Here is a 19,268-nt window from a genome sequence, read left to right on the forward strand (position 1 = left end):
CAGCTGATAGAAAACATTGCTGCATGAATTTACTGCATTGAAGACTACAATATTTTAATGGCCAAAAATGAGATATTATTAATCACACTTTTATGTCGTTGTTGGTGCAAATTCAAATGTATAATAATAAGCATTCTGTAGCCTTATTTTAATAGTGGCAACATTTATATCCCCTGGTCTTATGATCTGTTGCGTCTCATGTCATTGTCAAAATAAATTTGACATTTTATAAGTATGGGTCGGGTGGGGATGTTGTGGGTTTACCGAAATAATGAAGTTAATTTTAATATTATAGTGAATTAACAATGAATTGTTAGTGTAAAGCATTTAACTACATATCAGTCAGTATTTTTGTATATGTTATTTAATATTTTTGTGATTGTTTTATTATAAAGAACGGTACAATGTCCTCGGGAGTAGCAGTGTGGTAAGTTTTTCAAACATAAAAACATTGGCAAAACCAAATTACAGTAAAAAATATTATTAGGCATAAATCGTTGTTATCAGAGTATACGGCTCAGGGAGAGAGCGCGTATGTTTATACCATGACTATCACAATGTTCTGTAGATATGCATGAATTGCTTTGTTAACATAAAAATTGTTTTTAACTAATTAATTAATTGCCACTTGCATCTACTATAGCAATCTTATAAGAATCTTTGTAATAAAACCACTCTCAATTTTTATTTTTCAAACAGGACAACATTTAAAAAAAACATATACATAATGTTAATGCGATGAGGTTCATATATCCTATCTGACTAATTTGAGAACAAAACACTGGTCAAGGGTCACCGTGTATTTTAAAGTCAAAACAAACATGTGTGTACTTCTCCAATCAGCAGCAAGAATTTATTCTAATCATCATCATCCTCCGAGCCTTTTCCCAATCATGTTGGGGTCGGCTTCCAGTCTAACCGGATTCAGCTGAGTACCAATGCTTTACAAGAAGCGACTGCCTATCTGACCTCCTCAACCCAGTTACCCGGGCAACCCGACACCCCTTGGTTAGACTGGTGTCAGACTTACTGGCTTCTGACTACCCGTAACGACTGCCAAGGATGTTCAATGACAGCCGGGACCTACAGTTTAACGTGCCATCTGAAACACAGCCAATGGTGTCTAAGATATACTTAGAAAGTACATAAAAACTTAGAAAAGTTGCATTGGTACTTGCCTGACCTGGGATCGAACCCGCGCCCTCGTACTTGAGGTTGGTCCTTTACCCACTAGGCCACCACGACTATCATTATTTAATGAATTACGAATTTATTCTAATCATCGTCTTAAAATGATATAAAGAAGAGTGAAGAAAACATCTCACATAATGTATGAATGAATAAAAAAATAAGGATGTCTGGTGCAGGTCCATGGGGCTGATATGCCTGGGGTGCATGTGGCTGATCTCCCACCTCTACCACCTGCTCATCGACGCGTACGAGCAGTCCGCCACACTCAGTGATATTGAGTATTCATGGTGAGATATTGGCTTGTCTATCCTAATGGTATATTTGTTTGTTTTTACCATAGAGTCTCTAAAAATGCTGAAACTATTAAAAAAATTATTTCAATGTTGTGCTACTGCACTATATTTATTTGTTGACTATTCTTATCTGGGTATGAGAAGCAGTTTCAATGGGCCAAGGGTGAGACAGTGGGAAACAGCGGTACTAATAAGAGAAAGAGAAAAGATTTTTTGTTTGTTTGTACCTTAAAGGCCTGACTCTATGACCTGAATGCAGATCTGCTCAATAAACTTGACCGGCTTCTCAACAATTGCATTCGATTCGTTTTTAATCTCCGCAAGTACGATCATGTGTCAGCCTATCGAGCGCAACTTAAATGGCTACCGATAAGACAACGTCGTGTGATGAGGGCATTAACTACTCTTTTCTCTATTCTACACTCTTCCTGTACGCCTTCTTATTTAACTCCTCACTTCCAATATATATGTTCTCAACATAGCAAAAATCTCCGCTCCTCTAATAATCGTCTTCTTCACTGCCCTGCTCACCGGTCAGATATCATTCACTCTTCCTTCTTTGTTAAATCTATTCTTCTCTGGAATGAGCTACCTCTGGAAGTCAGGATGGTTAACAGTCGTTATACATTCAAAAAGAAATTACGCGACCACATCCATAGGAAATTGGCAGAATCGCTACCGTAGATTGTTTTTTTTTTTATCTATTTCTTTATCTCTCCTGGCAATTATATGTATGTATGTATATTATGTATTATTATCTATATATATATTGTATACTTTTAAACTAACTATCCAAACAAAAACCTTGCACCTACCACTGCTATTTCTCCACCACCTAAAGGTAGACTGGGAGAAAACGCCTAAGGCGTTAAGTCCGCCATTGTACGAAATGTGCATGAAGTATAAATAAATAAATAAATAAATAAATAAAGGCTCTGAAACTACTGAGTCAAATTAAAATATTCTTTCCCTGTTGGGAAGCTTTATCCCCAAGTAACATTAAAGTTCCATTCGGATACAGGAGAACCTGTAGTTTTCACACCACTTAGTTTTCAATAAAGTGAATATTAATTTTGATATGTTCACTTAAGTTAGTTGTTGGTTATATATTATTTACTTACTTGAGAATCTAAAGAAATAACTAATTATTGGTGTCACCATACTATACTGATAATAAAACGCTTGTTAAAGTAGCTGTCTGTATGCTGGTGATTATATAGCATAATGTATTTGCTGATTATTGTTTTCAGTGCCTGTTAAATACCTTTTAAATCTGATACTTTATAGTCCAAAACTATCTTAAATGAGCATGCAGTACAAACAGGCTCTGTTATAGCCGTTAACCCGCACAGACAGATCTCTGCTGCTTTGGTTTGGCTGTACCTCTGCTTGTCAGAAAAAAAACACACATTTCCTGTGTGTGCTTTTCGGAGGTAGCCTCTTGAAAACTGACCCTCCTGAAATTGTTTCTTGAAAAGAACAAAAAGTGTTAATGTTTTTTGAATGATTTCGAATTTTTTCTCCAAAGTTATTAATGTTTTTTCAGCCGCTATAACTTGCAGGTGTGATTTGCAGGTTCTTCCGGCTGCTGCTGAACCTGGTGGGGTACTCGACGGTGCTGCTGCCCATGTTCATCCTGTACAAATATCTCGACAGAATCAACTACTTCGATAAGATAAGTGAGTAGTTTGGGCACGGCGAGCGCGTGGTGACGACTGTTAAACCGCGTTCATTAGTTACGCTCTATCTGCTTGTTTTGCGTTAATTAGCCAAAGCCGCGATATGCGAACGTTCTACATTTTTTAATCTGACGGTTATTTAGAAAATATTCTCTCGATCGAGTTAGTTTGTGAGCATTTTATTTACATCAACATGATCTACATATTAGCCGTAGGTGTTGTTAAAATTGATTTAGTAATGATTTGAAATTACAAATTAGCTATAGATGCACAGGAAGTGACTGTAATAAGAAACCGCCGCGTGCGCAAGCGCATGCCCCTCGTCGTATTCTATTACAATCGTAAAAATAGAAGAGATTCTACATCTAAAAATATTAAAAACCAAGACAAAACAGCGTTTAGGCTAAGTCGGTTTATTTTTGTAAATAGTTTTTTTTGCTTTTCAGTGATTATATACTAATATAGCTTAGTGAAAAGTTCTTATCACTTCAAATATAATAATCCCACACACAGATAGTTAATGCATAGGTACTCTTGTAAGGTTCCTTCAACTCTCTTGTCTCCATCATCAGGTCAGCTTTAAAACTTCACAATGTGTTTAGACATACATCTAAGTGTAAAGTTTTTATTCAATGCATGCCTACGACTTTCGATAATTGTCCTCGATTTCGACGATTTCTCAGAGTTTCCGTCACCAGGTCCTGTACTAATGACCATGAGATCACCTGAGAAGTCATCATCTCAGCCATAGGACGTCCACTGCTGAACATAGGCCTCCCCCTTTGATCTCCACAGATACCTGTTGGAAGCGACCTGCATCCAGCGTCTTCCGGCGACCTTTATAAGGTCGTCTGTCCACCTCGTTGGTGGACGTCCTACGCTGCGCTTGCTAGTCCGTGGTCTCCACTCCAGCACTTTTCGGCCCCATCTGCCATCTGCTCTACGAGCAATATGGCCTGCCCATTGCCACTTCAACTTGCTAATCCGGTGGGCTATATCGGTCACTTTGGTTCGTCTACGGATCTCCTCGTTTCGGATTCGATCACGTAGAGAAACACCGAGCATAGCCCTCTCCATAGCTCGTTGAGCGACTTTGAGCTTTGAGATGAGGCCGATAGTGAGAGACCACGTTTCGGTGCCGTAAGTCATCACTGGTAACACACATTGGTTAAAGACTTTCGTCTTGAGGCACTGAGGTATGTCGGACGAAAAGACATTGCGTAGTTTCCCGAACGCTGCCCAGCCGAGTTGGATTCGGCGGTTGACCTCTTTCTCGAAGTTGGACCTACCTAATTGGACTACTTGTCCTAGGTAGATATACGAGTCAACAACTTCGAGTACCGAGCTTCCAACAGAGACTGGGGTGGGCTGAACATGGACATTTGACATAATTTTCGTCTTGTCCATGTTCATTTTCAGGCCCACCCGTTGTGAAACTCGGTCGAGGCCCTCGAGCATCATACTGAGTTCCTCCATCGACTTTGCCATGACTACGATGTCGTCGGCAAACCGAAGGTGAGTGATGTATTCGCCGTTGATGTTGATGCCAAGTCCTTGCCATTCCAGGAGCTTGAAGGCGTCTTCCATTGCTGCGGTAAACAGTTTCGGGGAGATTACGTCCCCCTGTCTTACACCTCTTCTCAATGGAATCGGCTTCGTGCTATGCTCCTGTACTCGGACCGACATGGTGGCGTTATTATACAAACACTTCAACACCTCGATGTACCGATAGTCAATATGGCATCGTTGGAGTGACTCAAGTACCGCCCATGTTTCCACCGAATCGAAGGCTTTCTCATAGTCCACAAACGCTAAGCATAATGGCAAGTTATACTCCTCGGTCTTCTGTATAACTTGCCGCAGCGTATGGATGTGGTCTATGGTACTAAAGCCTCTTCGGAAACCGGCTTGTTCGGGAGGCTGGAAGTCATCAAGCCTGTGCTCGAGACGGTTCGTGATAACCCTTGAAAACAGCTTATAAACATGGCTTAGAAGTGTGATGGGTCTGTAGTTCTTCAATAGGCTGTTGTCACCTTTTTTGAAGAACAACACCACCACACCCCTGCTCCATGCTTCAGGCGTTTTGCCCTCGGACAGGACGGAGTTAAAGAGCTTCTGGAGGACTTTAAGTACCGGTGTTCCACCCGCTCTCAGAAGCTCTGAAGTGATTCCGTCCTCACCCGGCGCCTTGTTGTTCTTAAGCTGCTTCAGGGCCATCCTAATCTCGTACAGACTGATGTCCGGGATATCTTCGGTATAATGTCGGGACAGCTTGGCTCTTGGATCTCCTGCCAAGCTGTCAACGGACTTTGCGACCGAAGTGTATAACTGTCCATAGAACCTCTCGATCTCGCCTAAAACCTCTGCCTTGGTCGACGCTATGCTGCCATCCTCCCGTTTCAGCTTAGTCAACTGGCTTTGCCCAATAGACTTGTCCTTTGCGAACACTTTGGAGCCTTGGTTTCGCTGTATGGTCTCTTTAACACGATTCGTATTAAAGAGACGCAGATCGTGTCGCAAGGACTTGGATATTCGTCTATTGAGCTGCCTATATGACTTCGCATCATGGGAAGACTGCAACTGTAGCAAGCGTCGTTCAGCCATGAGGTTTAAGGTTTGCTCGGTTAGTTTTTGAGGTCTATTTTTACGGCAGGGTCTAAAAAACTTAGACCCTACCGTGCGGACAGTTTCCACTAGTCCGTCGTTGATCTCGTCCACTGACACTAAGTTCTCAAGGCAAGCAAAGCGATTAGAGAGCTCGAGTTGAAAGCTTTCCGGGTTTTGAATATGGGACCGAGTAGGTCGGAGCGTAGACTTCATCAGACTGGACCTTTCAAGTTTAACATTGATATTCAGTGAGGCTCTTACGATTCGGTGATCGCTTCCGGTTTTTACCCTGTTGATCACAGAGACATCACTGAATATCCGTCTCTTGTCGGTCATGAAGAAGTCTATCTCGTTTCTCGTGAAACCATCGGGACTCAACCAGGTCCATTTCCTGTGAGGCGGCTTCTGGAAGAAAGAGTTCATCATGAAGAGTTCCTCTTTCTCCAGAAAGTCAGCCAGCCTCTGTCCCCTAGGGTTCCGTTGCCCATATCCAAATTGCCCCACTCTCAACTCATCACCGCTTTTCTTGCCCAACCTAGCGTTAAAATCCCCCATAACAACAGTGAAGTGGGTTTTGGAACTATGTATGGCCCTACTTACGTCCTCATACATAGTCTCCACCTCATCATCGGAGTGTGACGAGGTCGGTGCGTATACCTGAATGACCTTCAGCGAATATCTTTCGGATATTCTGAGTATTAGGTATATCACCTGAGAAGTATACCCTATGAAACAGAAAAACCCCGAAAAAATCTACACTCTAGGCTCCGGACAAGTTTTCTCAAATCCGCTTGACCGCTCGTCGTCGAATTGTAACAAGGAGCAGTCGGTAGCGGTACCTAGTGCACGCAAGATGCTTATCCTTTGGTCATAGCTGTATGTAACATGTCGAGTGTACGGCACGTGCCGCAGGCAACACGGGCTTCACGTACCGCGTGCTGTTCGCGTGCTTCGGCGAGCCGGGCGAGCGCCTGCCCGACGCCGCCAAGCGCAAGGACGAGACGCCGGCGCGCGAGGGCGCCGAGCTGGCCTTCTGCTTCATCGGCCTCATGGCTTCCTACCTGGTGTGGGGGCTGCTGCAGGAGAAGATCATGACGCAGAGCTACGTGATGTCGGACGGCAGCACGCAGCGCTTCAGCGACTCCGCCTTCCTGGTGTTCGTGAACCGGCTGGCGGCGCTGCTGCTGGCGGGCGGGCGCCTGCTGTGCACGCGGGCGGCGCTGGCGCCGGCGCCGCTCTACAAGTTCTCGTACTGCGCGCTCACCAACGTGCTGAGCGCCTGGTGCCAGTACGAGGCGCTCAAGTACGTCAGCTTCCCCACGCAGGTACGCCTCGCTGTGCCCTGTGTGTGCGTGTGTGTGTTTGTGTGTGACTGACGCGTGTCCCGGCGGCAGGTGCTGTCCAAGTCGTGCAAGGTGATCCCGGTGATGCTGATGGGCAAGTTGGTGTCGCGCAACAAGTACGACGCCTACGAGTACGTCACCGCCGTGCTCATCTCCGTCGGCATGGTGCTCTTCATGTTCGGCAGCCACGACGACAACATGGGTGAGCACACTAAATACTTACCTTCGCCTCATAATGAGAGAAATGCTAAATAAATTATTAAAAACTGATACAATTTTTTTTTTATTAGTTCAAAGCTCTAATGTCAAGAACTTGTTAGATATGAAATATTATTTCAGTGCCTGATTAACTAAATAGGTAGTGGAGTGAGAAATGTTATCGGTGTTTGAAGTTCACCTATAATCATCCAGAGATGTATTAAGTATGGGTGAATTGTATGAGAGGTAAAAGATATGCAGGGTGAATACTTATAGCACGGTGAGTGAAATGTTATGCCCGATCTCCACTTAGCCCGCGGCGCGCGCGCGGCCCGCGGGTTAAGTATCAGGCGGGCTTTACACAGAGTGAATAATGTGATAGTAGATGGATACAGCATGATTACGTGATGGGCACGCTTGTGATTGCGCAGTGTCGAGCGCGATGACGCTGTCGGGCGCGGCGCTGCTGGCGCTGTACATGGTGGCGGACAGCTTCACGTCGTCGTGGCAGGGCGCCGTGTTCGCGCGCTACGGCTGCGGCGCGCTGCACATGCTCTGCGCCGTCAACGCCTTCTCCTGCGCCCTCACCGCCGCCGCGCATGCGCACCACGCGCCGCCGCTCAGCCTGCTGCACGTACGTACGCCACTCACACTTCAGAACATTTCAGACGACTACTCTAAAATTCTGCAGTTACATAAAGCCAATTGCAAAGGGTTCGCCTGCACAATGGTAAGCTTGTAACGTCCTACTTTGTTAGTTTGATAGTCATGTAATGTAATGTCGTGTACGTTGCAGCACCCGGTGTTCGCGGCGGACGTGATCGTGCTGTCGGTGAGCTCGGCGGTGGGGCAGCTGCTCATCTACCACACCATCTCGCGCTTCGGCGCCGTCGTCTTCACCATCATCATGACGCTGCGCCAGGTCAGTCACATCATCATCTCTTATCGTCCCACTGCTGGGCAAAGGCCTTCTCTCACATGGAGAAGGATTGAGCGTTAATCACCACGCTTGCTCAATGCAGGTTGGTAATTTCAGTTTTTATAGTCCAGGTTTCCTCGAGATGTTTTCCTTCACTTTTTTATCAGCTATTGGTGTCCAAAATATACTTAGAAAGTACTTATTGTGTTGCTACTTGCCTGACCTGGAATCGAACCGATATACTCATACGTGACAGTTTTACCCACTTGGCCATCACTTCTACTATATATATTTTTTTCAATAAATGACTACGGAGTATATTTCGATAGTCGGGGCGGAGTCAACGCCTGTTCTTAATTTAAAACTGTTAAGACCACATTCATATTGAATGATTTTAAATAAAAATTTAATTATTATTTTATATGTGTTGTGTTTCGGAAGGCATGGTACTCTGTAGGTTTCGGCTGTAATTTTTTTAACATTTATGACAGTCGTTACGAGTACTCAGAAGCCTGAAAGTTTAACCTTTTCACCGCCACGCCATATCGGTATTCCTATGCCCTGTACGCCAAGCCCGAAAATCTTAATTAAATATCTACTAAAAAATACATAAAAGTAATGATTTAATAGGTTTATTTTGTATTTTTCTGCGACCTGTTTTTTGTCGAGTATAGCCGTCGTTGGCGCACAGGGCACGCTTGCTCATGTCGGCTATAGCCGACATTGGCGTTCAAAAGGTTAACATCCAGTTAAACTCCAAGGGGGTATAGACTGGCTGACTCCAACTTATGTAGTTGGGCAAAAGGGTAGGTAGAGAATGAGCGTCTGGGAAAAAATTGAATGATCGTTTGGGATCCAACTCCTTCTCCCCTCCGTGTGTGAGGCCCAGCAGTGGAATGATATAAAGGCTGTAACTAAAGTTTAGGGAGGCGGCTGTTATAGTTACCGGCACGGATATTGAGCTCTCGGCGGAAGAGTGGGGATCGCTTTGCGTACTGTACACATAAGGCAATAAACCAATAAACCGCTTCTGCGCTGGTGAAGGTCATGGGTCGATATCCGTGCCGATAACTGTACGTGTGTGTGATGGTGTGTGTGTAGGCGGTGTCGATCCTGCTGTCGTGCGCGGTGTACGGGCACGCGGTGTCTGGGGGCGGCGCGCTGGGCGTGCTGCTGGTGCTGGGCGCCGTGCTGCTGCGCCTCTACGCACGCGCGCGGCGCCGCGGACGCAGGGCTCTGCCCGCATGAACACACACACCTCACTCCTTCACTTCTACCTAACTCAAACTACAGTTCAATTTCCTAAACCACTTGTAATATTCTACTACCGAAATATATCCACAGGGTGAAATGACATATTTAATTCGAAATGTTTATCAGCAGTACGCCCGCTCTTATTGAGTAATACACGTGACACTCTCGACACATTTCTATGGACGGTATTATCTCAGTGATAAGATACAGTTTGACAAAACTTCACAAACAATATAAACACAAAAGCAAAAAGGAGACGATGTGATCAGACACATGATACGATCTCACGACCCCAGTGCTCGAAAGCTGTATTCTAATAATATTTATCATGTATTCGTTTCCTAACCTTATATCCGTAGCACTAATGAAAAGTGCTTTAAGTCCAATTCTGTCGAAGGATACACAAGTCAACAGGTGGGTTTTTAACTATGGACTCCTTTCCATTAAAATTTCGTTGTCTGTCAGTCATAAAATGAACGCTCGAATTTATGTAATAAATATTTTCTATACCTACCAAAATTATGAACTGAAGAATTTATTTGCTGAAAAAATATTTTACTTTGCCATCTATTCATCGGAAGGTGCGGTGATTGAAGTAAATCTCTAAAGCCAAAATTCAATACAGCTAGATAATAATGCGATTATATTTCAATCTTTTAGTGGTAAAATTATATACCCAGTGTAACTCGGTTCATTAGTATGTTATTTATATATTATTTATAGTGTATACCGATAGAATCAGTAAATAAGTGGCCATTATGTATTTATTTCAAAAACACAAATCTAATGCCGACCCTAAGGTTGACCCAACCTAAACATTATATTTATTTATGTTTATCCCTAGAATAAATCAAGTGGATTATTTGTAAACCACGTGTGCAGCAAGTTTGTTGTCACGGTGTTTTCCATTATTTCACATTTCCACAAATTGTGCATTCCTTCAAGTTGTCCGTTAGATTAGTACTTGTTTATTTCGTCTTCTGCAATAGTGTTGCTTGCGATACAGTATTGTACCAAGCAAAAACCAACTGGTAATTGTGAAAAACCATTCCTATTGGTTTTATAATCGTCAGCTGACCGAGCGTTGTTATTGTTCTATAACTTGTGTTCACAGTATGTTTTCTACACAGATTGGTCCTCAGCGCACATGAATAGTATAAATCTCCACTATCCGTAGTTCTCGTGTGTTGTCATTTAATTTGTTTTGTAGACGTGTGCGTTTTGCGGCAATCTTGCATATTTTGTGAAATTAAAATAATTGGTCCTTTATAGTGGTAGGTTGTGACTGCTCAATTTGGATAAAATATAGGTTTTGTGACCTGACAATTAAGTGCTTACTATACAAAAGAATTGTATTTGTCGATTGAGCCAAATCTTTAAATAAAAATTGATTTTGAAATTTGCCACCCTGTATACATTAAAGTAAGACTAGACGACCAGACGACCAGACTTAAGAAAGTAGAGAATTTTACATAAAGGATTTTATAGCACCTCTTGGCTATAGGATGTTAGTGACATCAAGCGTTGGAGAGCAAGGATGGAAGAATAGTTTTGTACGCAAGGCGTATTAGTAGTTGTGTAATATGTGGGAAAAGGACTAGAGGCTAATGTTACCGAGTCAGACTGTTGATGGGCCTTAAGGCAGTAGTGTAAGTGTGTATGTCACACGTTGTACAGACGGACTAATGTATAAATATGTGCAGCCTTTTGGTTGTTACGATGTAATCGACGCGTGAGATGATCGTTCCACGATCAAGTTATAGTGTAATGAGGTATTTATTTGTTCAAATAATTTTATTTGTACAATGGCGGTTAGGAAGTACCCATTCAATACCTACATATCCTCTAAGTACTGTTGTATATTGTATATTTACTTAATTATTGTCTTTTATCAAATGTAAGTATTACGACTTTACTAGATACTGTCTCTAGATAATTAATTAATTCTTCTTGTTAAGATCTAATGTAACATAATACTAGTTGGCCGCCATTGCTTATTATTTAAAATATTGTGGTTGTAATATATTATAGCGCACTCGAATGACCCCAACACGTGCTGTGTCATAGATAAGTTAAATAAAGTTGAACATGGATCCAACTGTGATTGTTTTATTTATATTTTGTTTTACTATACCAGACACCAAAGTAGTATACAAGGTGGTCTTTACCTTTTCTTTTTTTTAGCGACGTCAAAAATCATCAAATGACCCCTCCCGCTGTGGGTTAGCAGCGGTGAGGGAGTGTCAGACTCTTACTGACTAAAAACCGTCGTGTTCCGTCGTAGGCCTTTTATGTACCAGGGCCGCGGTAACTCTTTCGAACAATCCCGCAGCCCCAGCAGACCTTGGCCCTGTTGTGCCCCGCTGGGGTTGCTGACATCTCTTTGAGGAGCGCGTGGTAGGCTTGATACCTAGCAGCCCCGGATCTTCAATTTTTTTCAGGCGGGGCAAAAACTGAAAAATGCCACCCCGCCTACCTACCTACTTATGTTTATTTTCACCAACGAAAGTCACTTTTTTGGTAGGTAAAGGACTTAAAAAAAATGTGTCGAAATCATTGTAGTGAGCCTGTTGGCCAGGTTTAAGTTATGAAAGTCGAAACAGATTAATGAACACAAAAAGTTAATAAGTTTTAAAAAGCGCTGTTAAGTAATAGGTAAGCAGTCGGAAGCGCAAACTTTTTTGTTTTTGAGGACTCCATAAATATTTTGTTTTGCTACATTTGATTTATAAAAGGTAAGACAGCGTGGATTCGACTTATGTAATCAACAAGGCAATGTCTGTGCAATATTGCGCGAGCGAAGCGAGCGCGAAATTTTTTGATTCTACGACACCAAAGTACCTGATTAAGTACATTGTCAAGCAACAGCGTAACGAGCGCGAACTTTTTTAAGTTATTTGTTTGAAGACTCACAAATTATACTGGGAATTATGTACAAATAAAAAGAAACCGTGATTAGAGCGAGTGCCATTTGTGTTCGTTCATTTGGTGCGTCAATAAAAATAATAAACAATCAGAAAAATTGTACATAAATTGTCATTTAGCCGCGTAATTTCATCGAAATTTCCTGGTGGTGGGGCGTCCCGCGGCGCCCCTGAGACCGAGGCGCCCGGATTATTCGCACACCCTACACCATAGGTTAAGACGGCCCTGTGGGTAACTATTATGGTAATCTGTGATATAGGATTTTAAATCAGGCAGCCGCTTGATTTTGCCGCCCGGGGCATGGGCCCCGGCTCGCCCCCCCCTAGATCCGGGGCTGATACCTAGTATCGAAGAGTCAATGGTTATTCAATGCTCAAGTATGTATTTTGTCTGGCGGATTGAATAAGAGTAAATCGCGTAGTTATATAGTTCAATAACGAATAATATTGGCCTGTAACAAGTGATGCCATTAAAACCTCATTGAGCTCATCTCGTGCTACGAATGCTAAATACAAACCCCTTTCATGTGTGAATTTCCTTTCCTAACTAAAGGCCGGTTTACACTTTGCGAAGTGTGAAGTGATAAGTGTTAAGCGTTAACTTTACGCGATAAGTCTCAAGTGTTAAGTAATCTTTTCCATCTCCGTTTACACAGTGTTTAGGAAGAAGCTCATAGTGGTACTGTCCGTTGTGCATAGTGTCTCTAGAAATGGAAGATGAACAGAGCCTAATATTGAGACAAATAATTAAGGAGATTGTATCTGTTGTGGTATATGATATAGAAAATGAACTCAATTTTGAAATCGGGAATTCCCATCGCTTCACTCAGTTTCAATAGGGCCGCATCTCTCAACTGTTTGTTTTTAAATTCTGCGCACTTTACATTCTATAGGCATTCAAACTTTATGTATTCTTGTACGAATTTTAAAGTATGTTGTTCCGTCCACTTCATTTTCGCTTTGAACTTGACACTGCGCACTTAAGACACACGTATTTACACACTGATTAGTACAGGCAAATTGCGAGAGAGGGTAGTAGAAAAGTTGAGAGGGGGTAGTCACTTAACAACAAAAATAGACCTTGATTCTATTCACTCGCACTAATCAATAAGTACTAATAGCACGTATCACTTAACACTAATCACTTTACGCTTCCGTTCACACCTTGATTACTAAACACCTGCACTATATAATCACCTGCAGTGTTAACTTAACAAAGTGTAAACCGGGCATAAAGAGTATAGTTGTAAGTGACTGGCAGGCGAGAAAGCTCTTGTAAAACAGAAGGCGCGCGCGCGTCAGTGTCAGATGCTCGTCGGCGGGTCGCGTGTGTCCGCGGTGTGTGTGTCCGAAGCGAGCATGTGGTGGCTGGCCAACCCCATCAGCATCAACAACTACTATGAGTTCAAGCAGTTCGAGTCCATCCTGTTCGAAAAATAACCTGCAAAGTAGGTATGACTTATACCTACGTACGTGTGAACAACAACTCGGGGGCTAATGGCAATTACGCCTCGGTAGTTTTTAGGTGTTATATAGGTAGGTACTATTGAATGACGAGCTATGATTTTAATGTAGCTGGGAAAGGCGAGTTGATCAATGAAGGTAGGCAATAGATTCGAAGTGCCGTGCCGTCCCATGGCATTCAGATTTGAACTGATAAAGTTGATGTCTTCTCCATATCCAATTTGCGCAAATATAAATCAGTCAATAAGTAATTAAAGAAATACGTTTGAAATTCATTTCGATGCTGGTGCGCAGGCAATCCCCAAAATTGCGAGTAGTGAGTGCACTACTCGCAATTTTGGGAATATAATGTAATGTAGTGCACACGGCAGGGTGGGTGTGAGGCATGCTGATGCAGCTGGTGGCGACGGTGGCGCTGGCGCTGGGGCTGGCGCCGTGCGTGCTGCAGCGCGCCTGCCCCGCGCGGCGCCCGCGCCCGCCTTCCACCGTCTGCATGCACCGCATCCCCTCCGCGCGGAACGAACGCGCTCACAAGTCTGGAACAAGGTTACATTGCACATTTCTTCAAACTTGCTGGCACCTACTCCTGCCGTAGGTTAGCTCCACCCGCGTAGATTACTATCAACCGGGAAAGACTTGACGGACCCGCAAATCAAACCAAAGTTGAATCAGTAGAATGATTTCTAATTTCTGTAAATGAGAAAACTGTTCCCTAATAAAATAATTTGATCCGATTTCAGAGTATCAAGAAGTAGCATGAAAAAGAAGAGGATAGCAGTATAAAGTTAAAGGAAACTCCAACGCATTTTTTGTTAAAGAGAAATCTTCTAAATTTTAAAGAAATTATTGCAGTGAGTAAAATGTCTCTTAAAATTTTATTTGACTCCAGTTTTCTCGTTACGAGTAGCAATGTTCTTATGTTTTGAGAAATAATCACAAGTAGAGCCTACTATGAAATTGGAACTGCGTGTGACACAGTACTGTCGCGGCGACGGACAATACTGAGATGTGCCGGAGGCGTGATGATACGAAATGTTCAAGTAAGTGAGGCACTCACAACAACATCCCTCGAATGTTTGTTGTACAATGTGCGGCGGCAGATATTTGTCAATGAAAGATATGCGTTAAACAATGGCGTGGAATATTTGGCGAGTGATGTGCCGTGTTGTGATACCTACCGCGTCCGTCCGCTGTTTACTAAACACACGCCGTATTGTTTCATTATTTTCATAATTATTGGTCCCCCTACTAACTGTGGAACCCTTTGCGACTGCTATTCGACAATTTATATATTCCCGTTTTTCCTTTCAGCTTTCACGAAAGTAAGAAAATTTATTTGGCCGCCTGTGTCAAGGTAGATGATAACCATTGTAAGTATCCGCCTTTCAATAGAGACTACCTAAGTATAAGTACCTACTTGCATACCATCTATGCTTTTTCAACAAATAGGTATAGCTTGGTCTTATCTGAAACTGGATTTAGAGACTTCGTGTTTTATATCCGGCATGGCGGCTACACGATTCATTAAGAACGACATAAACGGTCGTAAGAGTTCTCACTTTTTTCTCACAGAAATTGTCGAGTAGACAATCGCTAGTGTCGTTGTCGCGTGGTAGCGGTGGCGAGAGATGCGGCGGCGCATATATCGCTCGGCGGAGAGCTACACGCGCGAGTACTCCTGCAAGCGCTGCGCGGGCTGCCACTGGCTGATGTGCTGCTTCACGTGCCGCTGCGCTTGCCACCGGACCGTCACATGACTTGCTCTCGTGCGCTGGCGCTGCTCGCGCTCGTCGCTCTCACGCAACAGGTGAGCCTCCACGCCCAGTGACTGTGATCTCAAGTGCTTGCCATATCCTAGTGGTGACAACCTTGCTAAACTGGAACATACAAAATCTATGAATATCGTTTTTGGAAAGATTGGAAGACACTATGTTGTGACAGCCAGGAACTGGAGGCTAACATCCACGAGTTGAGCTTTTCATTAAAATGGATAGTGTCCTCTTTATGGCTTACCTGCTTTTTGCAGGACCGACATAAAATACTGAGAATTCGAAGTGCCTACTTACCTACCTTAGGTTAAAATTAATGGGAATGTGTTTTTTTCAGGCAACAACAGTATGCAAGAATTGTATAGTGAGTATCGCATTCATTTAGGTAAGAGAACCTGTGCTATTTCGCAAATGTAGTTTTGGCTGCCCTGAAGATAGTGATTCCAATAAATCAAAGAATACCTACCTAGTCCAAAATAAGTTCCTTAGGCCATGGAGGCTCCTGATAGTTTTTATCCCAAAAAACAGTCTTTGTAGCCTACTATAGTTCGGCCATTCAGAGAATGCGTTCCTGACACGTCGCGATTGAACTGACGACGTAACTTTGCAATGGCGTTGCAGTTACGATAAAAATATTTTTGCTGGTTGTTTACCGTTTTAACAATTGAGGAGCATTAAAACAACATTATTATATCAATAATCAATGAATGTTATAATTTTGTGCCAAACTGAGTGTCAAATAACTTGGTAAACAATATTTTTCTAAATCTATACTGCGCTATTACAAGGTTATGTCAGCGGTTTATATTTTGTAGTGCTGTGCTAAAAATAACAGGCAAGTATCGTAATCTGTTCTTATACAGTTATAATATAAAATAATACGTTTTGATTTTCTTTTTAAGAATTGGAAAATAATGGACTTAATTATAACGTTTATGAAATATAAAAATAAAACTATGACCAAACCGCATTTTTATACTTAGATTAAAAATGGTAACCCCAAATGGCGTTATGGGCCGCCATTTTGTGACGCTAAAACAGTCGTCCGTTGTCGTTTCGTGCGCATAGACCACGTTTTTCAAGTGTTTTCGATCTGTTTTTATTTGATTACCCGGCTTTTGTTAGACCGAGATATCAGGATTGATTCTGTTATTGATAATAATATAATTATACATGTAGGCGAAGATGATGATGAAGACACCACCTCCTCAAGCAAATCGGAGTCTGATTAATATTCTGTTCGCACATTCAATTCAATGTACTTGTAACAAAGAATAAATAAAACAATTTTATTATATGAATATTACCTTTTTTTGGTTTCCACTTAAATAACTAAAATATAAAACAAATGATTCCGCCAATTTAAAACGAAAATAATCTTAAAATAATGCGGCGGTTCATTTTGAAGGAACGGTAACGAACTCAGTGTTATGTTGTGCCCATCACTAGTCGTGACTAACTGATAGGTGTCAGGAACGCATTCTCTGAACGGCCGAAGTATAGTAATGCTCCTGCTCCACCTGCGTCTTAACGCGTAAAATTTTGGCTTTACGCAGATGTGGCCAACGTTTTAATGGCATTTTATACAAATGGCATTATTAATAGCATTAAACGTTAAGCGATAACTCGGTTGTCGGTTTTTTGGACACATCAAAGGGTTTTAGTGCGTAGCTTAGAGCGCTAAGTGATGTTGGCTACATTAATGCCATCTCATTGCACGCATGCAAGGACGAGTATAGATACTTTAAGCGGTAACTGCATTTTACGAGCACGATAATGGAATGGTCAAATGAGAAAGCTTTAGTTTTTAGAATTATTTTGTGTGTCTACGTTTAACCTCTTTAATGTGTGTTAACGCGTTACTTCATGAGGGATTAACTCTTGCGGCATTGTAACCTAAGTGTAGGCAACGCGCATTTTTAATGCAATAAGTAACGTGTAGTTGGCCATTGACATTAACGTTAACGCTAACGCAGGTGGAGCAGGAGCATAAAAATACCAGTGCCTGGTAATTAGAGTGATACCTACTCTAGCTACCAAATTTTCCTGAATTGTCCTTCGTCTGATCTGGAATCTGGATCTGCTAGTATTTAACAACCACACAAGGTACGGTCTGGAGCATTAATAACAATGTCGGGTTAGATGCTGGGTAAGGAGGAGAAGGCGATGTTCCGCGCGCACTCGGCGGCGTGCGCGGAGCAGTCGCGCGTGGCGCCGCGGCAGCTGGACGCGCTGCTGGCGGGCCGCCTGCACGACTCGCCCGCGCTGCGCCGCCACGTCTACTGCGTGCTGCTCAAGTGCAAGCTGGTCGGCAAGGACGGCAAGCTGCACAAGGCCGCCGTGCTCGGCAAGATCGCCGCCAGGCCTGATGCTAAGAACGCTACCAAGGTGAGCGAAATACCATTACTGCGGTGTACTCAATACTCAATAACTTTATTGCATCCCATAAAGGTCTCTGCACACAGCGGGCGCGGCGCGGCGGGACGGGACGGCGACGCGACACAATGTACTAGATCGTCGCGTCGCGTCGCGCCGAGCGGGACGGCTCTGTGTGATGTCATCCGTAATATCTAGTACATTACAACTGCTCAGTGTCGCGTCGCCGTCCCGTCCCGCCGCGCCGCGCCCGCTGTGTGCAGAGACCATAATTGTATCCTGTCGGACCCTGTCGGGCACAGCAAGTTAGTTTTTAGGGGAGGCCACGAGAGGTGTACCACGTGCGTCGTGCGATATTCACGTTCATATGCTTAGTTATCCTTTCTCTTCGGTCATTTGGATTTCCTCAACTATCTGCCTTGCCTTTTCTCCATTAGGTTGAGGTCTGGTATTTAGTCAGGTATAGTTGAATACCGATGTTTTTTCGATGAGCGACTGCATTCTTGACCATCATAATGTACTTAGTTAATATTCCCATTTGGACTAAGTTGCCCGACTTTCTGATCATAAAAACAAACGCATCCAGAAGAAGCTACTATTTTCAGCGAGTATTAAATGTGAAACTGCTGCAGGTCCTGGAGAGCTGCGCAGACCAGGCGGGCGACTCGCCCGAGGACCTGGCGTGGAACCTGTTCCGCTGCGGCTACGACAAGAAGGCGCTGCTCTTCGACTACATGCCCACCAACGTGGCGGCCGACGTCGACAACACCTCCTAGTGCGCTCGCACACACACAGATGGCGCTGTTCATCATTTTACTTAGTCATATATTTAATTCGGAGATAGCCCTATAAACATAGTTTTCATCTTAAGAAATTATTCTTGTATTTACCTTCGAACCATGTTTTCAAAACATTTTCGTTATATCTTTTATTATGCCGTTGCTACGTTTCCCATTACATATATATTTACTAACCCAAGGTAGGTGTTTCATTTATGTAGTTTAGTGTTTTAACGTCTAAGAATGATTCTATTCGTAATTCACGGTGGGCGCTAAGCTTCAATGAATATCGAACTAGAGTTAAGTATGGCAGAATTATACATAATTCGTCGTAACGATATAGGTACTCATGAGAAGAAAAGCCTCAAAACGCTAGTTGTCGATCGAGAACTTGCTTATCCTTATACGGTTTGTCAACAAAAACATTGCGGAAATTCTTCACATTCCTGATCAATGGAGTAGTTCACTTACT

The 19,268-nt window shown here is 42.9% G+C and overlaps 2 protein-coding genes across 2 annotated transcripts; both read left to right on the plus strand.

The window, feature by feature from the left end:
* The first annotated feature begins 226 nt into the window (after window positions 1-226).
* Window positions 227-11,582, plus strand: LOC124640814 (adenosine 3'-phospho 5'-phosphosulfate transporter 1). Its single transcript, XM_047178748.1, has 8 exons — window positions 227-427; window positions 1,368-1,478; window positions 3,060-3,163; window positions 6,683-7,095; window positions 7,165-7,315; window positions 7,743-7,945; window positions 8,108-8,233; window positions 9,332-11,582. Exons 1-8 carry the CDS (start codon window positions 405-407, stop codon window positions 9,476-9,478), a joined length of 1,278 nt encoding a protein of 425 aa, XP_047034704.1. The 5' UTR covers window positions 227-404; the 3' UTR covers window positions 9,479-11,582.
* A 2,959-nt stretch (window positions 11,583-14,541) lies between these two features.
* Window positions 14,542-18,995, plus strand: LOC124641002. The gene is made up of 5 exons (XM_047179009.1): window positions 14,542-15,242; window positions 15,445-15,679; window positions 15,979-16,005; window positions 17,784-18,029; window positions 18,650-18,995. Exons 2-5 carry the CDS (start codon window positions 15,626-15,628, stop codon window positions 18,791-18,793), a joined length of 471 nt encoding a protein of 156 aa, XP_047034965.1. The 5' UTR covers window positions 14,542-15,242; window positions 15,445-15,625; the 3' UTR covers window positions 18,794-18,995.
* Window positions 18,996-19,268: the final 273 nt, after the last annotated feature.

This window comes from Helicoverpa zea, chromosome 21 (assembly GCF_022581195.2).
Source record: "Helicoverpa zea isolate HzStark_Cry1AcR chromosome 21, ilHelZeax1.1, whole genome shotgun sequence".
NCBI lineage: Eukaryota > Metazoa > Arthropoda > Insecta > Lepidoptera > Noctuidae > Helicoverpa > Helicoverpa zea.

Bases quoted from the DNA above. Each gene is read 5' to 3' on its own strand.
- LOC124641002 (XM_047179009.1), top strand. From the start codon at position 15,626: ATGACTTGCTCTCGTGCGCTGGCGCTGCTCGCGCTCGTCGCTCTCACG. The intron at 15,680-15,978 runs GTGAGCCTCCAC...TGTTTTTTTCAG, and splicing joins TCGTCGCTCTCACGCAACAG to GCAACAACAGTATGCAAGAA. The intron at 16,006-17,783 runs GTGAGTATCGCA...ATGTCGGGTTAG, and splicing joins CAGTATGCAAGAATTGTATA to ATGCTGGGTAAGGAGGAGAA.
- LOC124640814 (XM_047178748.1), top strand. From the start codon at position 405: ATGTCCTCGGGAGTAGCAGTGTG. The intron at 3,164-6,682 runs GTGAGTAGTTTG...CACGTGCCGCAG, and splicing joins CAACTACTTCGATAAGATAA to GCAACACGGGCTTCACGTAC. The intron at 7,096-7,164 runs GTACGCCTCGCT...TCCCGGCGGCAG, and splicing joins ACGTCAGCTTCCCCACGCAG to GTGCTGTCCAAGTCGTGCAA.